General features: G+C 43.1%; 1 protein-coding gene across 1 annotated transcript in view; it reads left to right on the top strand.

Moving 5' to 3' along the window:
• The window catches only part of LOC137620344 (discoidin domain-containing receptor 2-like), a 386,470-nt gene that overhangs the window by 360,560 nt on the left and 8,410 nt on the right, over window positions 1-17,500 (top strand). Inside the window, exons 14-15 of the mRNA XM_068350578.1 lie at window positions 7,159-7,303; window positions 12,959-13,108. Of these exons, the coding sequence (XP_068206679.1) occupies window positions 7,159-7,303; window positions 12,959-13,108 (295 nt within the window). The remainder of the gene's footprint in view (window positions 1-7,158; window positions 7,304-12,958; window positions 13,109-17,500) is intronic.

A 17,500-nucleotide genomic window follows, 5' to 3' on the forward strand; every position in this document is an offset into this window, starting at 1 on the left:
TCCCAGTGGGGAAAGGCGTCAGACGCCTTCTCCCAGTGGGGAAAGGTGTCAGATGCCTTCTCCCAGTGGGAAAAGACATCAGATGCCTTTTCCCAGTGGGGAAAGGTGTCAGATGCCTTCTCCCAGTGGGAAAAGACATCAGATGCCTTCTCCCAGTGGGAAAATGCGTCAGACTCCTTCTCCCAGTGGGAAAAGGCGTCAGACGCCTTCTCCCTGTGGGAAAAGGAGTCAGACGCCTTCTCCCAGTGGGAAAAGGCGTCAGACGCCTTCTCCCAGTGGGAAAGGGCGTCAGACGCCTCCTCCCAGTGGGGAAGGCGTCTGACGCCTTCTCCCAGTGAGGAAAGGCTTCGGGAAGGCGTCAGACGCCTTCTCCCAGTGGGGGAAGGCGTCAGACGCCTTCTCCCAGTGGGGAAAGACGTCAGACGCCTTCTCCCAGTGTGAAAAGGCGTCAGACGCCTTCTCCCAGTGGGGAAAGACGTCAGACGCCTTCTCCCAGTGGGGAAAGGCGTCAGATGCCTTCTCCCAGTGGAAAAAGGCTTCAGACACCTTCTCCCATCGGGGAAAGGCGTCAGACGACTTCTCCCAGTGGGGAAAGGCGTCAGACGCGTTCTCCCAGTGGTGAAAGGCGTCAGACGCCTTCTCCCAGTGGGGAAAGGCGTCAGACGCCTTCTCCCAGTGGGGAAAGGCGTCAGACGCCTTCTCCCAGTGGAGAAAGGCGTCAGACGCCTTCTTCCAGTGGGGAAAGGCGTCAGACGCCTTCTCCCAGTAGAGAAAGGCGTCAGACGCCTTCTCCCAGTGTGAATAGGCGTCAGACGCCTTCTCCCAGTGGGGAAAGGCGTCAGACGCCTTCTCCCAGTGGGGGAAGGCGTCAGACGCCTTCTCCCAGTGGAAAAAGGCGTCAGACGCCTTCTCCCAGTGGGAAAAGGCGTCAGACGCCTTCTCCCTGTGGGAAAAGGAGTCAGACGCCTTCTCCCAGTGGGAAAAGGCGTCAGACGCCTTCTCCCAGTGGGAAAGGGCGTCAGACGCTTTCTCCCAGTGGAGAAAGGCGCGCCTTCTCCCAGTGGGGAAAGGCGTCAGACTCCTTCTCCCAGTGGGGAAAGGCGTCAGACACCTTCTCCCAGTGGGGAAATGCGTCAGACACCTTCTCTCAGTGGAGAAAGGCGTCAGACACCTTCTTCCAGTGGGAAAAGACGTCAGACGCCCTCTCCCAGTGGGAAAAGGCGTCAGACGCCTTCTCCCAGTGGGGAAAGGCGTCAGACGCCTTCTCACAGTGGGGTAAGGCGTCAGACGCCTCCTCCCAGTGGGGAAGGCGTCTGACGCCTTCTCCCAGTGAGGAAAGGCTTCGGGAAGGCGTCAGACGCCTTCTCCCAGTGGGGGAAGGCGTCAGACGCCTTCTCCCAGTGGGGAAAGACGTCAGACGCCTTCTCCCAGTGGGGAAAGACGTCAGACGCCTTCTCCCAGTGGGGAAAGGCGTCAGACGCCTTCTCCCAGTGTGAAAAGGCGTCAGACGCCTTCTCCCAGTGGGGAAAGACGTCAGACGCCTTCTCCCAGTGGGGAAAGGCGTCAGATGCCTTCTCCCAGTGTGAAAAGGCGTCAGACGCCTTCTCCCAGTGGGGAAAGACGTCAGACGCCTTCTCCCAGTGGGGAAAGGCGTCAGATGCCTTCTCCCAGTGGAAAAAGGCTTCAGACACCTTCTCCCATCGGGGAAAGGCGTCAGACGACTTCTCCCAGTGGGGGAAGGCGTCAGACGCCTTCTCCCAGTGTGAAAAGGCGTCAGACGCCTTCTCCCAGTGGGGAAAGACGTCAGACGCCTTCTCCCAGTGGGGAAAGGCGTCAGATGCCTTCTCCCAGTGGAAAAAGGCTTCAGACACCTTCTCCCATCGGGGAAAGGCGTCAGACGCCTTCTCCCAGTGGGGGAAGGCGTCAGACGCCTTCTCCCAGTGGGGAAAGACGTCAGACGCCTTCTCCCAGTGGGGAAAGACGTCAGACGCCTTCTCCCAGTGGGGAAAGGCGTCAGACGCCTTCTCCCAGTGTGAAAAGGCGTCAGACGCCTTCTCCCAGTGGGGAAAGACGTCAGACGCCTTCTCCCAGTGGGGAAAGGCGTCAGACGCCTTCTCCCAGTGTGAAAAGGCGTCAGACGCCTTCTCCCAGTGGGGAAAGACGTCAGACGCCTTCTCCCAGTGGGGAAAGGCGTCAGATGCCTTCTCCCAGTGGAAAAAGGCTTCAGACACCTTCTCCCATCGGGGAAAGGCGTCAGACGACTTCTCCCAGTGGGGAAAGGCGTCAGACGCCTTCTCCCAGTGGGGAAAGGCGTCAGATGCCTTCTCCCAGTGGAAAAAGGCTTCAGACACCTTCTCCCATCGGGGAAAGGCGTCAGACGCCTTCTCCCAGTGTGAAAAGGCGTCAGACGCCTTCTCCCAGTGGGGAAAGACGTCAGACGCCTTCTCCCAGTGGGGAAAGGCGTCAGACGCCTTCTCCCAGTGTGAAAAGGCGTCAGACGCCTTCTCCCAGTGGGGAAAGACGTCAGACGCCTTCTCCCAGTGGGGAAAGGCGTCAGATGCCTTCTCCCAGTGGAAAAAGGCTTCAGACACCTTCTCCCATCGGGGAAAGGCGTCAGACGCCTTCTCCCAGTGGGGAAAGGCGTCAGACGCCTTCTCCCAGTGGGGAAAGACGTCAGACGCCTTCTCCCAGTGTGAAAAGGCGTCAGACGCCTTCTCCCAGTGGGGAAAGACGTCAGACGCCTTCTCCCAGTGGGGAAAGGCGTCAGATGCCTTCTCCCAGTGGAAAAAGGCTTCAGACACCTTCTCCCATCGGGGAAAGGCGTCAGACGACTTCTCCCAGTGGGGAAAGACGTCAGACGCCTTCTCCCAGTGGGGAAAGGCGTCAGATGCCTTCTCCCAGTGGAAAAAGGCTTCAGACACCTTCTCCCATCGGGGAAAGGCGTCAGACGCCTTCTCCCAGTGTGAAAAGGCGTCAGACGCCTTCTCCCAGTGGGGAAAGACGTCAGACGCCTTCTCCCAGTGGGGAAAGGCGTCAGACGCCTTCTCCCAGTGTGAAAAGGCGTCAGACGCCTTCTCCCAGTGGGGAAAGACGTCAGACGCCTTCTCCCAGTGGGGAAAGGCGTCAGATGCCTTCTCCCAGTGGAAAAAGGCTTCAGACACCTTCTCCCATCGGGGAAAGGCGTCAGACGCCTTCTCCCAGTGGGGAAAGGCGTCAGACGCCTTCTCCCAGTGGGGAAAGACGTCAGACGCCTTCTCCCAGTGGGGAAAGGCGTCAGACGCCTTCTCCCAGTGTGAAAAGGCGTCAGACGCCTTCTCCCAGTGGGGAAAGACGTCAGACGCCTTCTCCCAGTGGGGAAAGGCGTCAGATGCCTTCTCCCAGTGGAAAAAGGCTTCAGACACCTTCTCCCATCGGGGAAAGGCGTCAGACGACTTCTCCCAGTGGGGGAAGGCGTCAGACGCCTTCTCCCAGTGTGAAAAGGCGTCAGACGCCTTCTCCCAGTGGGGAAAGACGTCAGACGCCTTCTCCCAGTGGGGAAAGGCGTCAGATGCCTTCTCCCAGTGGAAAAAGGCTTCAGACACCTTCTCCCATCGGGGAAAGGCGTCAGACGCCTTCTCCCAGTGGGGGAAGGCGTCAGACGCCTTCTCCCAGTGGGGAAAGACGTCAGACGCCTTCTCCCAGTGGGGAAAGACGTCAGACGCCTTCTCCCAGTGGGGAAAGGCGTCAGACGCCTTCTCCCAGTGTGAAAAGGCGTCAGACGCCTTCTCCCAGTGGGGAAAGACGTCAGACGCCTTCTCCCAGTGGGGAAAGGCGTCAGACGCCTTCTCCCAGTGTGAAAAGGCGTCAGACGCCTTCTCCCAGTGGGGAAAGACGTCAGACGCCTTCTCCCAGTGGGGAAAGGCGTCAGATGCCTTCTCCCAGTGGAAAAAGGCTTCAGACACCTTCTCCCATCGGGGAAAGGCGTCAGACGACTTCTCCCAGTGGGGAAAGGCGTCAGACGCGTTCTCCCAGTGGTGAAAGGCGTCAGACGCCTTCTCCCAGTGGGGAAAGGCGTCAGACGCCTTCTCCCAGTGGGGAAAGGCGTCAGACGCCTTCTCCCAGTGGAGAAAGGCGTCAGACGCCTTCTTCCAGTGGGGAAAGGCGTCAGACGCCTTCTCCCAGTAGAGAAAGGCGTCAGACGCCTTCTCCCAGTGTGAATAGGCGTCAGACGCCTTCTCCCAGTGGGGAAAGGCGTCAGACGCCTTCTCCCAGTGGGGGAAGGCGTCAGACGCCTTCTCCCAGTGGAAAAAGGCGTCAGACGCCTTCTCCCAGTGGGAAAAGGCGTCAGACGCCTTCTCCCTGTGGGAAAAGGAGTCAGACGCCTTCTCCCAGTGGGAAAAGGCGTCAGACGCCTTCTCCCACTGGAAAAAGGCGTCAGACGCCTTCTCCCAGTGGGGAAAGGCGTCAGACGCCTTCTCCCAGTGGGAAAAGACGTCAGATGACTTCCCCCAGTGGGGAAAGGCGCCAGATGCCTTCTCCCAGTGGGAAAATGCGTCAGACGTCTTTTCCCAGTGGGAAAAGGAGTCAAACGCCTTCTCCTAGTGGGGAAAGGCGTCAGACGCCTTCTCCCAGTGGGGAAAGGCGTCAGACGCCTTCTCCCAGTGGGGAAAGGCGTCAGACGCCTTCTCCTAATGGGAAAAGGCGTCAGATGCCTTTTCCCAATGGGGAAAGGCGTCAGACGCCTTCTCCTAATGGGAAAAGACGTCAGGCTCCTTCTCCCAGTGTGGAAAGGTGTCAGATGCCTTCTCCCAGTGGGAAAAGGCGTCAGACGCCTTCTCCTAGTGGAAAAAAGCGTCAGACGCCAGCTCCCAGTGGGGAAAGGCGTCAGACGCCTTTTCCCAGTGGGGAAAGGCGTCAGACACCCTCTCCCAGTGGGGAAAGGCGTCAGACGCCTTCTCCAGTGGCAAAACAAAGGCCATTACAAACTACTTACGGTAAATAAGTCACATCTAAATACTAAAGTTAACAGAAAATTAGCTTCTACAAAACTAATAATTTCATGCATGAAAAATGAAAAATTGCAATTCAGGTTTCATAACTAATGATGATAAAGTTATAAATCAAATGCAAATTTATGTTATGAAGGTCATCTTTACAGCAATATTAAGTACACATTAAACAAAGAGAAGTTCTTATCAATTCTGAGTAACCTACTTTACTTTTGAATTTCTCGACAAAACATGTTGAAACAAATAAACAAGCTTCTATACTCAAAATCACGAATGATCCATAGATCGAAAAAAAAAAAAATAATGTGGTTTCCCATATCACTACTAGATCCCCGTCAAGTCCTCTATAGACAGTACTATTTGAAACATAAGGTTTATTTTATTTGAAAACACTGGCCGCGTTCTTTCATTCATTTTCTTAACACTGACTGTGGGATTAGCCTCAGTAAATATTACAAGATAATCTAGTGCTTTCTAATCCAACAGGTTTGACCGTCCACCTTTTCTTATGCCGATATTCTACTTCACCTGTTCTCTTAAATTTCCGTACGGTTTCATATGCAGTAGTTCATTTGCTACCAAGGGTATTCCTCAATTATCCTCTCCTTTTCATGATGAGTAACCCTTAGGTAACTCTGGCATTCCATATTCAAATCAAAGTTGTTCCTATTTGGTAGGTTGGAGACACTGAAAAATACACCTTTGTACAATCTTTAAAACAGTTCGACATTCTTCGAATCTGTGACAAACTGCAGTTATGAAGGACACTCCCAATGACTGAATAAGAATCTCCGTAAGTCTTGGACAATATAACAATATATACTGACAAAAATCGAAAGGATTCTGACAAAAGGAAAGATAATTTGACAAATCATACATTCCTTATAAATTTTATAATGGAATGTATCAGAGCAAAATGATTTTAACAGAATATGAATATCTAATATTAAATAAAACAGGACTCTACAACAATTGCAGTTAATAACATTTCTAAACTAATCCGAAAAATCCTGCCGATTAATGCATTCTATAAGATCCCCTAAGCATTACTGGATGCAGTGACCACATTTAAGAGCTTTTTATTTATTTTTTTCTCATTTTTTTAATGATTAAGCTGAAGTTTTCCCCAATAAACTTGTAAGGTCATCCCTTGTCGACATGCTTGCTGTGCATTACGGGTACCTGCTATAATATTACCTTCGTCAGCTTCGTTGCAAAGGTTATGTTTTGATGTGCGTTTGTTTGTTTGTATGTCTGTTTGTGTGTTTGTGATTCGCATAGCTCAAATAGAATTTGACCAAATCTCATGAAATTTAGTGGGATGATTGGCCATGATCCAAGGACAATTTTGTTAGATTTTAGGAGTGATTTTGTCAAAAGGCAAGGCTAAGGTTACGACAAGATAAAAAAAAGAATTTCAAAACTCAAAACCCTTAGACCGAATTTCATAAAATTTAGTGGGAGGGTTGGCCATGATCCAAGGACAATTTGATTAGATTTTTGGGAATGATTGGGCCAAGAGGCAAGGCTAAGATCACGAAAAGGTAAAAAAACCGTCTTTTTTCCATGTTGTTGCCAATTATTATCCAATTTCTATGAAACTAGTGCCAAAATGTCCATACTTCAATTGCCTATCTTGTGATATACATCATATAGTGATGGTTTATTTATGTTTGTGGGTTTGTGATTCGTATACCTCAAAAACTATTTGACCTATTTTCATGAAATTTGGTTGGATAAGTGACCATGAGAGAGGGAGCAGGGAGGGCAAAGGGATGTTACTGATACTCTTTTAAAATCTGATGTGATTGCAGAGTTGAAAACTTACTGTAAAATTAGTGACGTACAAAATGTGCGATGATCTTTTATAACCATGAATTATTACAATCTGTTTTGAGATCATTACTGGTATGGATGATAATTATAAACTTTGAGTGTCACACAATAGTTTTTTTTTTTTTTTTTTTTTTTTTTGTCAAGTAGAAATACGCAGTCCTAAGAGATAAGCTATACAAAGTTACTACCTTATTAGGTAAACTTCCATCATACAGAAACGCCGTGTACGGAAAAAAATCAAGATATATTGAAAAATAAAGGCAGGTAAAAGAGACAGAAAATTTTAATTTTAATAAAAAAAAAAATGCCATATAATTTTCCTTTCTACTCACAGGAACGTGGTTGTTGGCCCTGCCCATGTTGTCAAGATCAGCTGCATTGGATCCTGCCGATCCTTATATGCTGGTGACTATTATACGACAGAGGAACAAGAGAGTCCTTTGCCCATACGTTGGATGAGCTGGGAATCTCTCTTCTTGGTAACCTGATTTTTTGCAATTTTTACCCTATTCTTGTTGTCTTACTCATATTATATCTAGGTTAAAAGAAATGAGCTCTGGTAAGCATCTCTCCTGGTATCTAGGTTAAAAGAAATGAGCTCTGGTAAGCATCTCTCTTGGTATCTAGGTTAAAAGAAATGAGCTCTGGTAGGCATCTCTCCTGGTATCTAGGTTAAAAGAAATGAGCTCTGGTAGGCATCTCTCCTGGTATCTAGGTTAAAAGAAATGAGCTCTGGTAGGCATCTCTCCTGGTATCTAGGTTAAAAGAAATGAGCTCTGGTAGGCATCTCTCCTGGTATCTAGGTTAAAAGAAATGAGCTCTGGTAGGCATCTCTCATGGTATCTAGGTTAAAAGAAATGAGCTCTGGTAAGCATCTCTCCCAGGAGAATGTCACTCAGAAATTCATATAGTTGTCTGTTCTTTAAATTTGCTCTAGTCTCCGTTCACCTATTTCCGATTAGAGTTCATTAACTTGAAGGTTCACTCAAGCAAAATGTCAGCTTCCTTTCCCTATTTTTATTTCAAATTGTGTGTTAGTCCAAAGATGCCTTGTGAGTTATCAAAAGATATCCTTATCCCTTGTCTGTTCTTGCAGTTATCATAATTTTCAATTTACAATTCCGTAATATCTCTCTCACTTTTAGTAAAAGCATCTATCGTAGAGATTCCTCTGCCTTGCTTAATGTGTCGGTTCCACCATGATTATCATTTCTTTTTCTGTCACATCTATTTTGGTTATTTTTTTATTCACATTCTTATTTGAATTTATTATCAATGTTATTAAATTGTTTATATGTATAATATAACATTTTTATTTTTATTTGTACTTGTAAATACTAGAGATGAACAAAACCCTTAACCTGGAAATAGCAATTCATAATGTTGTGTGTTATACTGAAATATTGGTGATCTATATACTGAAACATTTCAATTTTTAGTAACAAGAATTATCTATGTTCAACTTATCATTCAACCCCCTAACAAAATGTACACCTAGAAATTAAATAGGGTAGAATCACTACGGGAAAAAGCAATATAGAACATCATATACAATGACAAATCCAAATTATCAAACATTATCTCATACCAAAGAATATATTGGCATAAATCGAAGCATGTACAAAAGTAGAGAAAATTACTTATTTTGAACAATAAGTAATACATTGAATAGGAAACATACTCAAACATTATTGCAAATGTTCCATAACAAATTACATAATGCATTTAACAGTAAGTAGATAGATATTCTAATATGTAATGTTCATGAGCTCGTTGCTGCCAGGATTGAGCGACTAGGTTGATTCCCAGGAGCATTGAAGCTCCAGATAGAAGAACATCAGCAGATACATTGTACTCAATCTTCTTTTGCAATCCCAGATTCTACACGGTTGCTTGTGGTTAGAGAAACATTTGATGAGGATGAACAAGTTGAGACTATGCCAGGACTTGGACTAAGATCCAGAAGAGAATCTATATTTCTCCTTATTAGTGTCAAAATATGCTTTAGAAAATAAATTTCAACTTCCTCAACCAGAAGTTTATTTTCTATCTATAAAACCAACACAATAAAGCAGCTCTAGGAGTCATCAAGCATGTGGGAACAGAAAATCTCTCGTAGAGTTTCATTTGAGATAGTAGATAAAAATGACCTAATGTAATGTATTACATCTGGTAGGACTATTTCCCATTTAGTTACAACCAAAGTTAGGGATATAAGAACCAAGCAAACACTTCATATGAATTACATTTGTTATTCGGGCAATGTTAGTCAATGCTATCGTAAATGTGGCCCCGCTATGCGTCCCTGCTGCCATATGAACATTAAACACCAAAAAGCATGAGCGATAGAAACTAAATAAATGAGCATTATGTATAACCATATAAAAGAATTCTATCCTTCCAAGTCACATACATAGCACCATTCCAACAACCTGCCAAGCTGTTCCCTATTGGATAATATGTTGTGGTCTTAAATAAGTTAGGTACTCCTGGATGAAGGAGATGAGGCTGATTCTCCCTCAAGCGATATATGCTACCTCTATTACAATACCAAATAAAGCAAAGATATTGTTAAGATATTTAATTATTGTTAAAGTCATCATACCGGGGCTTATTGGGACACGGAACTACAAAGGGAAACCTTGTGTTTTACTCCACAATAGTGAAAAGACGATGGACCGGTCCCTTGAAATCAATGTTCAACATGTATATTGGCAGAGAAGTTTTATCAGACCCCAATCACCCTTTGACCTGTAAAATGATAGCATCACTTTAACATATACATGGTGAAGCTAGCAAACTCTCTTCACATCAATGGAGAAAGGTAGACAGACTCTTTGACCATACAAGGTGCCAAAAAAAATATCACTTCAAGGTGACCCAAACTTGCTTGTAGTTTGTCTAATTTCAGCAAGATTAGACGAATCCTCAGTGATACACACTGTCTTTACCTGGTATTGATTTGTACAGTATAGCTAAAACAGTCAGGTTCATGTTCCCAACTTTGAATGGAGGCCTTATTAATTGTGCTCTCTTCTGGTTATCTGGTATGCATTGCTACTAATTATAGATCGGTGACAATAGTAAAATATTCCTCTGAAAATAAATGTGATAATATTCTAACTGCTTCAATTATAGCAGTTGCCTCCTTTTCCACAGGAGGATAATGTATCTCGCTGCTAAATGGTGTCCTGAAAAAGAAGGCAGCCAACTGGATAGCCAATTGAATTTAAAGTATCAGATACTACAACTTTTGATGCATTATATTCAACAAATGGGAAAAGCAGGTTCAAATACCTCTTGAGTATAGCTTTACAGAAAAACTTTCCACATTTTCAAAACTTTTGGGTGCGGAAAAATGTAAAGGAAACCAGTGAACATTTTAGAGAGACGGAGCCCAATGTCTATGAAAACTGGTTAACCATTTTTGTAGTAGGGAAATATTCGTGAAAATCATGAAAGTCTACAACGAATACCAGGAAGTGGAAACTCTTGCCAAGGTTTCAGTCATTCTGAGTTCAGCTTTATTTGATCATTGACCAAGTTGGTACACAAGGAGGTTCATAATCATTACTGATATCACTGACCATTAATTATAAAATTTCATATATTTCTTTTAATCTAGTCCAAGAAATTTGTTAAGTTTTGCATCATGCTCACATATAATAATAATATTCAGTCGAGATTTTAGTGTTGTTTGAGACTTGACTAGAGTACGCCGTTGATAAAAGAATTATGTACTAGTTTTTCACAGTTGCCTATCAGCTGTATCAGTTTAAAATTCCCACCCTTTGCTATGTCTGTACAAATCCGAAAGAGATTTATCTAAACATTCTGATACTGTTGATGCTTTATGGGAAGCAAATATCTCATAAAAATCCCCTTTCTCTGTTACACAAGAATGTTTTTTTCTAACACTGAGATCCCCCATTATGAGTTGAACCATCTGCAAAGTAGTCACAGATACTAGGTGACATGTTTTGCCACAGTTTGTTTATGCCATTCTCCATACTCGGCTATAAATTTATCAGAAGTTGACCCTGGATCACCATCCAGTTTGTCTGGGCTAGAAATGTGCTCCTTTTTCTCAGTCTTTAATGGATCATGAACTGTATACATTTTGATAATAATAAACCTTCAGTTTACATTTCTTAAACTGGTAACGTAACATACATCTGAACCACTATTAAACAACCAATATATGAATTAGGCATTTTATAGGCTTAATTGATAAATGGAAATTATTAAAAGATATTGTGACAAGTGATGCTTAAATTTGGTTTTACTCTTCTCAGCTTGTGACTTCTATTAGCGTGCCTTTTTCCCATTCGTATGGGGTAAAACGGTTGCCTTCTTTTGAAGGACTTTGCTCTGGTTTTTGGGGTGGACCGTTGTCCTGACCGGCTGCCCTACCTGCCATCGCTAGACCCCGGTAGCGTATGTTTGTGTGTTGTACCAGCCACCATCGCCCTTCCTCCCAGTAGCGAGGAGTCATGGCGTGGTCTAAGTTTCAGAAAGTTAACTGGGAGGATTCCTTTGTGTTTGCTGTAACTAGAATGTTCATCCCATGGAAATCAATGCCATTATTTTTCTTACTAAATATTATAATCTAAGAACTTTCGACTTTACCGACGTGTCTAAATGTTAGCAAATTATGAGGCCATACATACTTTTGTCAATTTCTTGAATCTAGTAATCCCTGACTGCCCTAGTCCAATGACCTGTGGATCAGATAGTTTATGCTTCAACTGAAAGTGAATAAAATTTTACCAGAAAATGAAGCATTTTTTATACAATTCAGGAGCAGGACTGGTATACTACCCTCACCTCTGTACTTCTGTGTCCAGATGTAACAATATTTTCTTTCTTAGACCAAACGCTTTGTTACTAAGTGTCTGAAGGAAGAACAACCCTTTAAGCTGATTTGTTGAACACTAAATAGATTAATGAATATCTGAATAGGTTTCATCCCTGTTTTCCCGAAGCTAAGCTGGAAGATATAGCTTTTTTATCCTGGCAAATTAAGAATCTTATTCTCAATCTAGATGCTTATGGAAGTGTAGACACAAAGTTGTAAGTTATGTTTTATAAAGTAACAAGAAGAGGTCCTTTTAACACTAGCAGTGGAATTGACAAAATTACTCCATCAAATTTCCATAATTACCATATAAATTTTTTTTTATTTCTAATGGAAAAAATTGTTTGGATGTCTTTACTTGAAGTATTGGAGTTATCTGCTCCCTAATTTGCAGTCTGGCTTTCACTAGGAACACTGATCTTGTGTTGTTCTTCTTTCAAGTGCCATACAGAACTCCATAGATCCTGATCTTTAAGGCTTTATGGGTGATCTTGCTGCTCTTGTCTCTCTATACTGAAAGGTGTTGGTGGATATTACTTTATAATATTTAGTATTTAATAAATTGACTGCAAGCGAAAGTTATAGTAACCTGCAGAATGTATTCATTCATGTTCTTCAGAGTAGTGTTATTGGTCCCCCACTATTTTTTGTTTATATTTACATATGTAGTCTACCCTTAAAAACAACTTGGTTGCTTATTTGTTTTTATTTACTATTTCTTTTCTATACATTTTTCTTTACTTCTCGGTTCCCTATTCTCTGTTGGGCTTTAGGAATCCTTGGAATTTTAAGCTTTCTACTTTTCCACATAAGAATGCATTATGGTAAATATTAACAATAATAATATTAAAATAATAATCGTAACGATAATAATTATGATAATAAGGATTCTTTGTGATGAGTAAAAAGTTTTTGGACTTGTTAAATAGGTCAGTGAAAACTGAATAATTTGCGTAAAAGGTTTTTGGACTTGTCAAATAGGTCAGTAAAAACTGAATAATTTGAGTCAATGGTTTTTGGACTGATCAAATAGGTCAGTGAAAACTGAATGTGGCATTTATTATGAAATGACCACTAGCGTCAATTTATTGAGTATCCTCATTTATCAATTAACTACGGCTTTTTTATAGTGTTTACCTATTATCATGCTTTTCTCTCCAATATCAAGATAGCATTCATATTCTATATCTGCAAAGTAATTATCATAGTCTTTGCCAGGCACTTGCTGCATCGCCATTATATGATAAAATTCCACCCTATCCTTTCAAACTCACAGGGTAACTTCAGCAGTCGAAGTGACATTTGGTCGTTTGGAATAACGCTGTGGGAGATGCTAACCCTAGGAAGGCAGACGCCCTACGAAAGACTGTCTGACGAAGGAGTTATCGAGAATTTGGCTTATTTCTACCACGACAACGGCGGAGAGGTAAGGAGGGGGGGGGAGCTTTTCTCAAGGATATTTTAACATCACGGACAACAAATGTGGTTTCACGATTTACCGCACAATGAGGCCAATATCTTTTTTTCACGCATGTGAGGCGAAGCAATAATCTTGACACCTTATTTTACCAATGTCTTTACGAAAATTATCGTTGATGAATTAGTAATTGAGAAGTTTTATGGATGTGCATGAATCTGTTGGAGGAACAGTTAATATTCCACAGAGATTTCACGTGTATACATAGGAAAAACAAGCTTTATGTCTTTAATAAGTTGAATGAGCTCATGCATATATATATATATATATATATATATATATATATATATATATATATATATATAATATATATATATATATATATATATATATGCATAAAAATCACAGGAAAACGTGATGCTAGATGCAGAAGAACCACAGGGAAAATGAAAATACGAAATGTACGATTAAGTCCTGACTAGTTTCGTGATACTTCTTCAGAGGACTGATTTATTGAGAGAGGTTTCTTTACATTTTATAGGGAAAGTAAACGTACGAACATACATATAGAGGCGCACAGAACAATGACAATCCCATACCAGCTACCTGGGTTATGGTCAGGTGTTTACTGGGCGGAGATCCGACCTCATTAGACACCTGCTAAAAAGGGTCATTTCTGGTGGCGGGTAAATTCTTGTTATTGACTTTCAATACAGTTTATTTATGTGAATAACGATATCCTTATCTATATAAATACATAAGAAAAAACTTTGTATATATAAAATACATTTATATATAAATGTATAAAAAGACATATACATACGTATACACAGACAGGCATTCATACACAACCATGCATAATAAATACATGGACATATACATACGTGTACACATACTGGTATACATTTACAGACACATACATAGACTTACATATAAATGGTTTTTTACACACGATTAACGTATATATATATATATATATATATATATATATATATATATATATATATATAATATATATATATATATATATATATATATATATATATATACCAATATACATACACATATACATACATATACATATATATACATACATACATACATATATATACATATATATACACATACACATATATATACACATACACATATATATACATATACATACATATATACATACATATACACATACATACATACATACATACATACACATACACATGTACATACATACAAACACAGATAGTGCTACCAGTATTAAATTATGCATCAGAAACTGAGATCATTACTTAAGCCTTTTAACATAAGCTAGTTAAAACTCAAAGCCCTATGGAAAGAATAATGATGAGAATGACATTAAGAGACAGAAAGAGAGCAACATGAATATGAGAGTAAACTATAGTAGAGGATAGTCTAACATACACGAAAAAAAAATTAACATGGGCAATACAAATAATGAGATTAGCAGATAATAGATGCACATTACAAATAACAGAATGGGTTCCTAGAGATTGCAAAAGAAGCAGGGGAAGGAAGAGAAGATGATGGACCGACGAGCTGAAAAGATATGCTGGTATGAACTGGAACTGAAAGACACAAACAGACGAAAGTGAAAGGACATGTTTGAGGCCTTTGTCCTGCAGCAAATGGTGTTCAATTCTTGCTTGACAATGACTTGGTAAATGAGAAAAATGGTATTTGACCTCACATCGTAACCAGAAGTTTTCTTTCAAGAACTTTTTCAAACCCCCACTTTTCTCGCAGAGCACGGTGTTTATCACCATATCAAAACGATGGGGCCCCAGTGTATGCCAGATTCAGACGTCTGACACCGAATCGTTTGGTAGCCGCTAAACAAACGTTTGCCGAAATGGAAAAAATTGGCCTTTGCCCAAAGACCTCAAGCCTTACACATTGTCCTGAAAATAAGATTGCTCTCTGCATCACCAAGGCCACCATCATCTCCCCCTTTGGTACATACACCTTCAATTACTCCTGTTTTGGCCTTCATAATGCTGGGACCATTTTTCAATGTCACATGGACGGCATCTTAGGGAACCTTCCGTTCTGTGTATGTTACGTGGACGACATACTTGTGTTCTCTTCCTCCACAGAGGAACACCTCCATCATCTATGCATCGTGCTTGACTGCCTACAACAGACCGGCTTTGTAGTACGGTATGACAAGAGTACCTTTGGCAACAACGAATTATTGTTCTTAGTACACGGTATCACTCCTGAAGGAGTCCACCCACTCCCTGAGAGGGTAGCAGCTGTTCAGAACTCCCCCATGCCCACGAGCTTCAAAGCATTTAAAGAATTCTTGAGCATGGTCAACTATTATCACCGTTTCCCGTCAGCCATCATCGCCACTCTTGCCCCCCTCTACGCCTCCCTCAAGGGCAAGCCAAAAGACCTTAAGTGGGGACCCCTTTAAGAAACGGCCTTCTGCAACGCAAATAATGACCTATCAACCACGGCTGCTCTCACTTTTCCCGTGCCACAGGCACCTCTCCTTCTCTCCACTAATGCCAACAATGTCGCTATTGGGGCAGTCCTCGAGTAGATGGTCAACAGCTCGCCCCACCCATTGGCCTTCTTCAGTAGAAAATTGTCCAAGGCAGAATCTGGCTACTCTACCTTTGACCACGAATTGCTGGGGGGGCACTTGGCTGTCCGTCACTTTTGCCACTTCTAGGAAGGTCCGCCTTTCGTTATTCGCATGCACAACAAGCCTCTGAGGCAGCCCATCCCTCGTCAGTCCAATGCCTGGTCCACCCTTCAACGGGGACATCCCTCCACTGTGGCTGAATACAATTGTACCCTTCAGCACGTTCCTAGGAAAATGAATCCTGTTGTGAATGCCCTGTCAAGGAACACATTGGCTGCTATTCACCTGGGACTGGATTACAATGCCTTAGCAGAAGCCCAACAAAAAGACCCAGAATACCAAGCATGTAGGACATCCTGCACACCCCTCCATTGGGAGGACATCCCTCTCGACGACTCCAGCGCCTCCCTCCTCTGTGACATCAGCACTGGAAGACCTAGACCATGGATACCTTCTCTCATGCACTGACAGGTGTTTGATTTCATTCATGGTCTTCCACATCCCTCGCGCCATTCTACTGCACAGCTACTGAAGATAAAACTCATTTGGCATGGCATTACTGAGGATACAAAGGATTGGGTCCATGCCTTTACTTCATGCCAAACCTCAAAATTACATCGACACATGTATTCAGGAGTGGGCACCTTTCCTCAACCTCAGCAGCGCTTTGCCCTTATTCACATCGATGTTGTCGGTTCCCTACCCACATTACAAGGATATCATTACCTATTTACTGTCATCGACCGCCCCACTCGTTGGCCTGAAGCCCTTCCCATGGAAATTGCAACATTCACCTCATGTACATCTGCCTTACTCTCAGGATGAATTGCGAGATTTGGCATATTACTTCCAACAGGGGTACCACTTTCACCTCTTAATTGTGGACACCATCAGCGAATCTTCTGGGTACCACCCTTCATCAGACACCCGCATACAACCCTTCTGCTAATGGTATTGTTGTACGTTTTCACCGTACCTTCTAAGCAGCTTTGATGTCCCGTTGCAAGGACTCCAACTGGTTTACCCAGTTTCTCTGGGTCCTTCTGGGACTAAGGACCACTCCTAAGAACACCCTGGATGTCTCAGCAGCTAAAGTGATGTATGGCAACCCGTTGGTCGTCCCTGATGAAATGTTTTCTGTCTGCAACCTCCTCTGAATCTCCACCGCCTATGTCACGTTGTGGGAAAATTCACTCCATGCAGCCAAAATTACAAGCCCTCAGCTGAGGAATACATACCACCAGGTCTGCACTCATCAATGAATGTTTTCCTGTGCAACGGCACTAGGAAGCCACCGTTACTGCCCCCTTACATGGGCTCCCTCCTCGTGATCTGGCATATGCTAAAAGCATTGGTCGCCTAAAACCTGCATATCTCCTGCCGAATGACCCACCTATAGTACAGTACATCTCTCAAGAGCAGGGCGCCCTATTTCACATGTATGTCTTTATTAGAGGGAGCCATTTACTGATGTGTATCACACACTTTCGTGCACTGAAACGGTAATTCGTTTTTTTTTTTTTTATATTGTCGTTTTCACTCGCCCTTCGCACTGATCACCAGTTTATGCTTGCATTTTCCTGCATCATTGTGTTTGAATTTTTGTGCTATTCTTGACTAGAATGGGTTGTATGTATACTCATGCTCCATCCGAATAAAGTTAATTGCCTTCTACTCGTCTCTCAGTTACAACCTAACTGCTCACTTGCAAACTGGGTTAGGATAGTGATGAAGGTCTTGGGCGAATGCTTTTTTTTTTATTTAACTGCAGCTAGAGGCAGTGTGTTTCG

The sequence above is a fragment of the Palaemon carinicauda genome, chromosome 26 (assembly GCF_036898095.1).
Source record: "Palaemon carinicauda isolate YSFRI2023 chromosome 26, ASM3689809v2, whole genome shotgun sequence".
In the NCBI taxonomy this organism is placed as follows: Eukaryota; Metazoa; Arthropoda; class Malacostraca; order Decapoda; family Palaemonidae; genus Palaemon; species Palaemon carinicauda.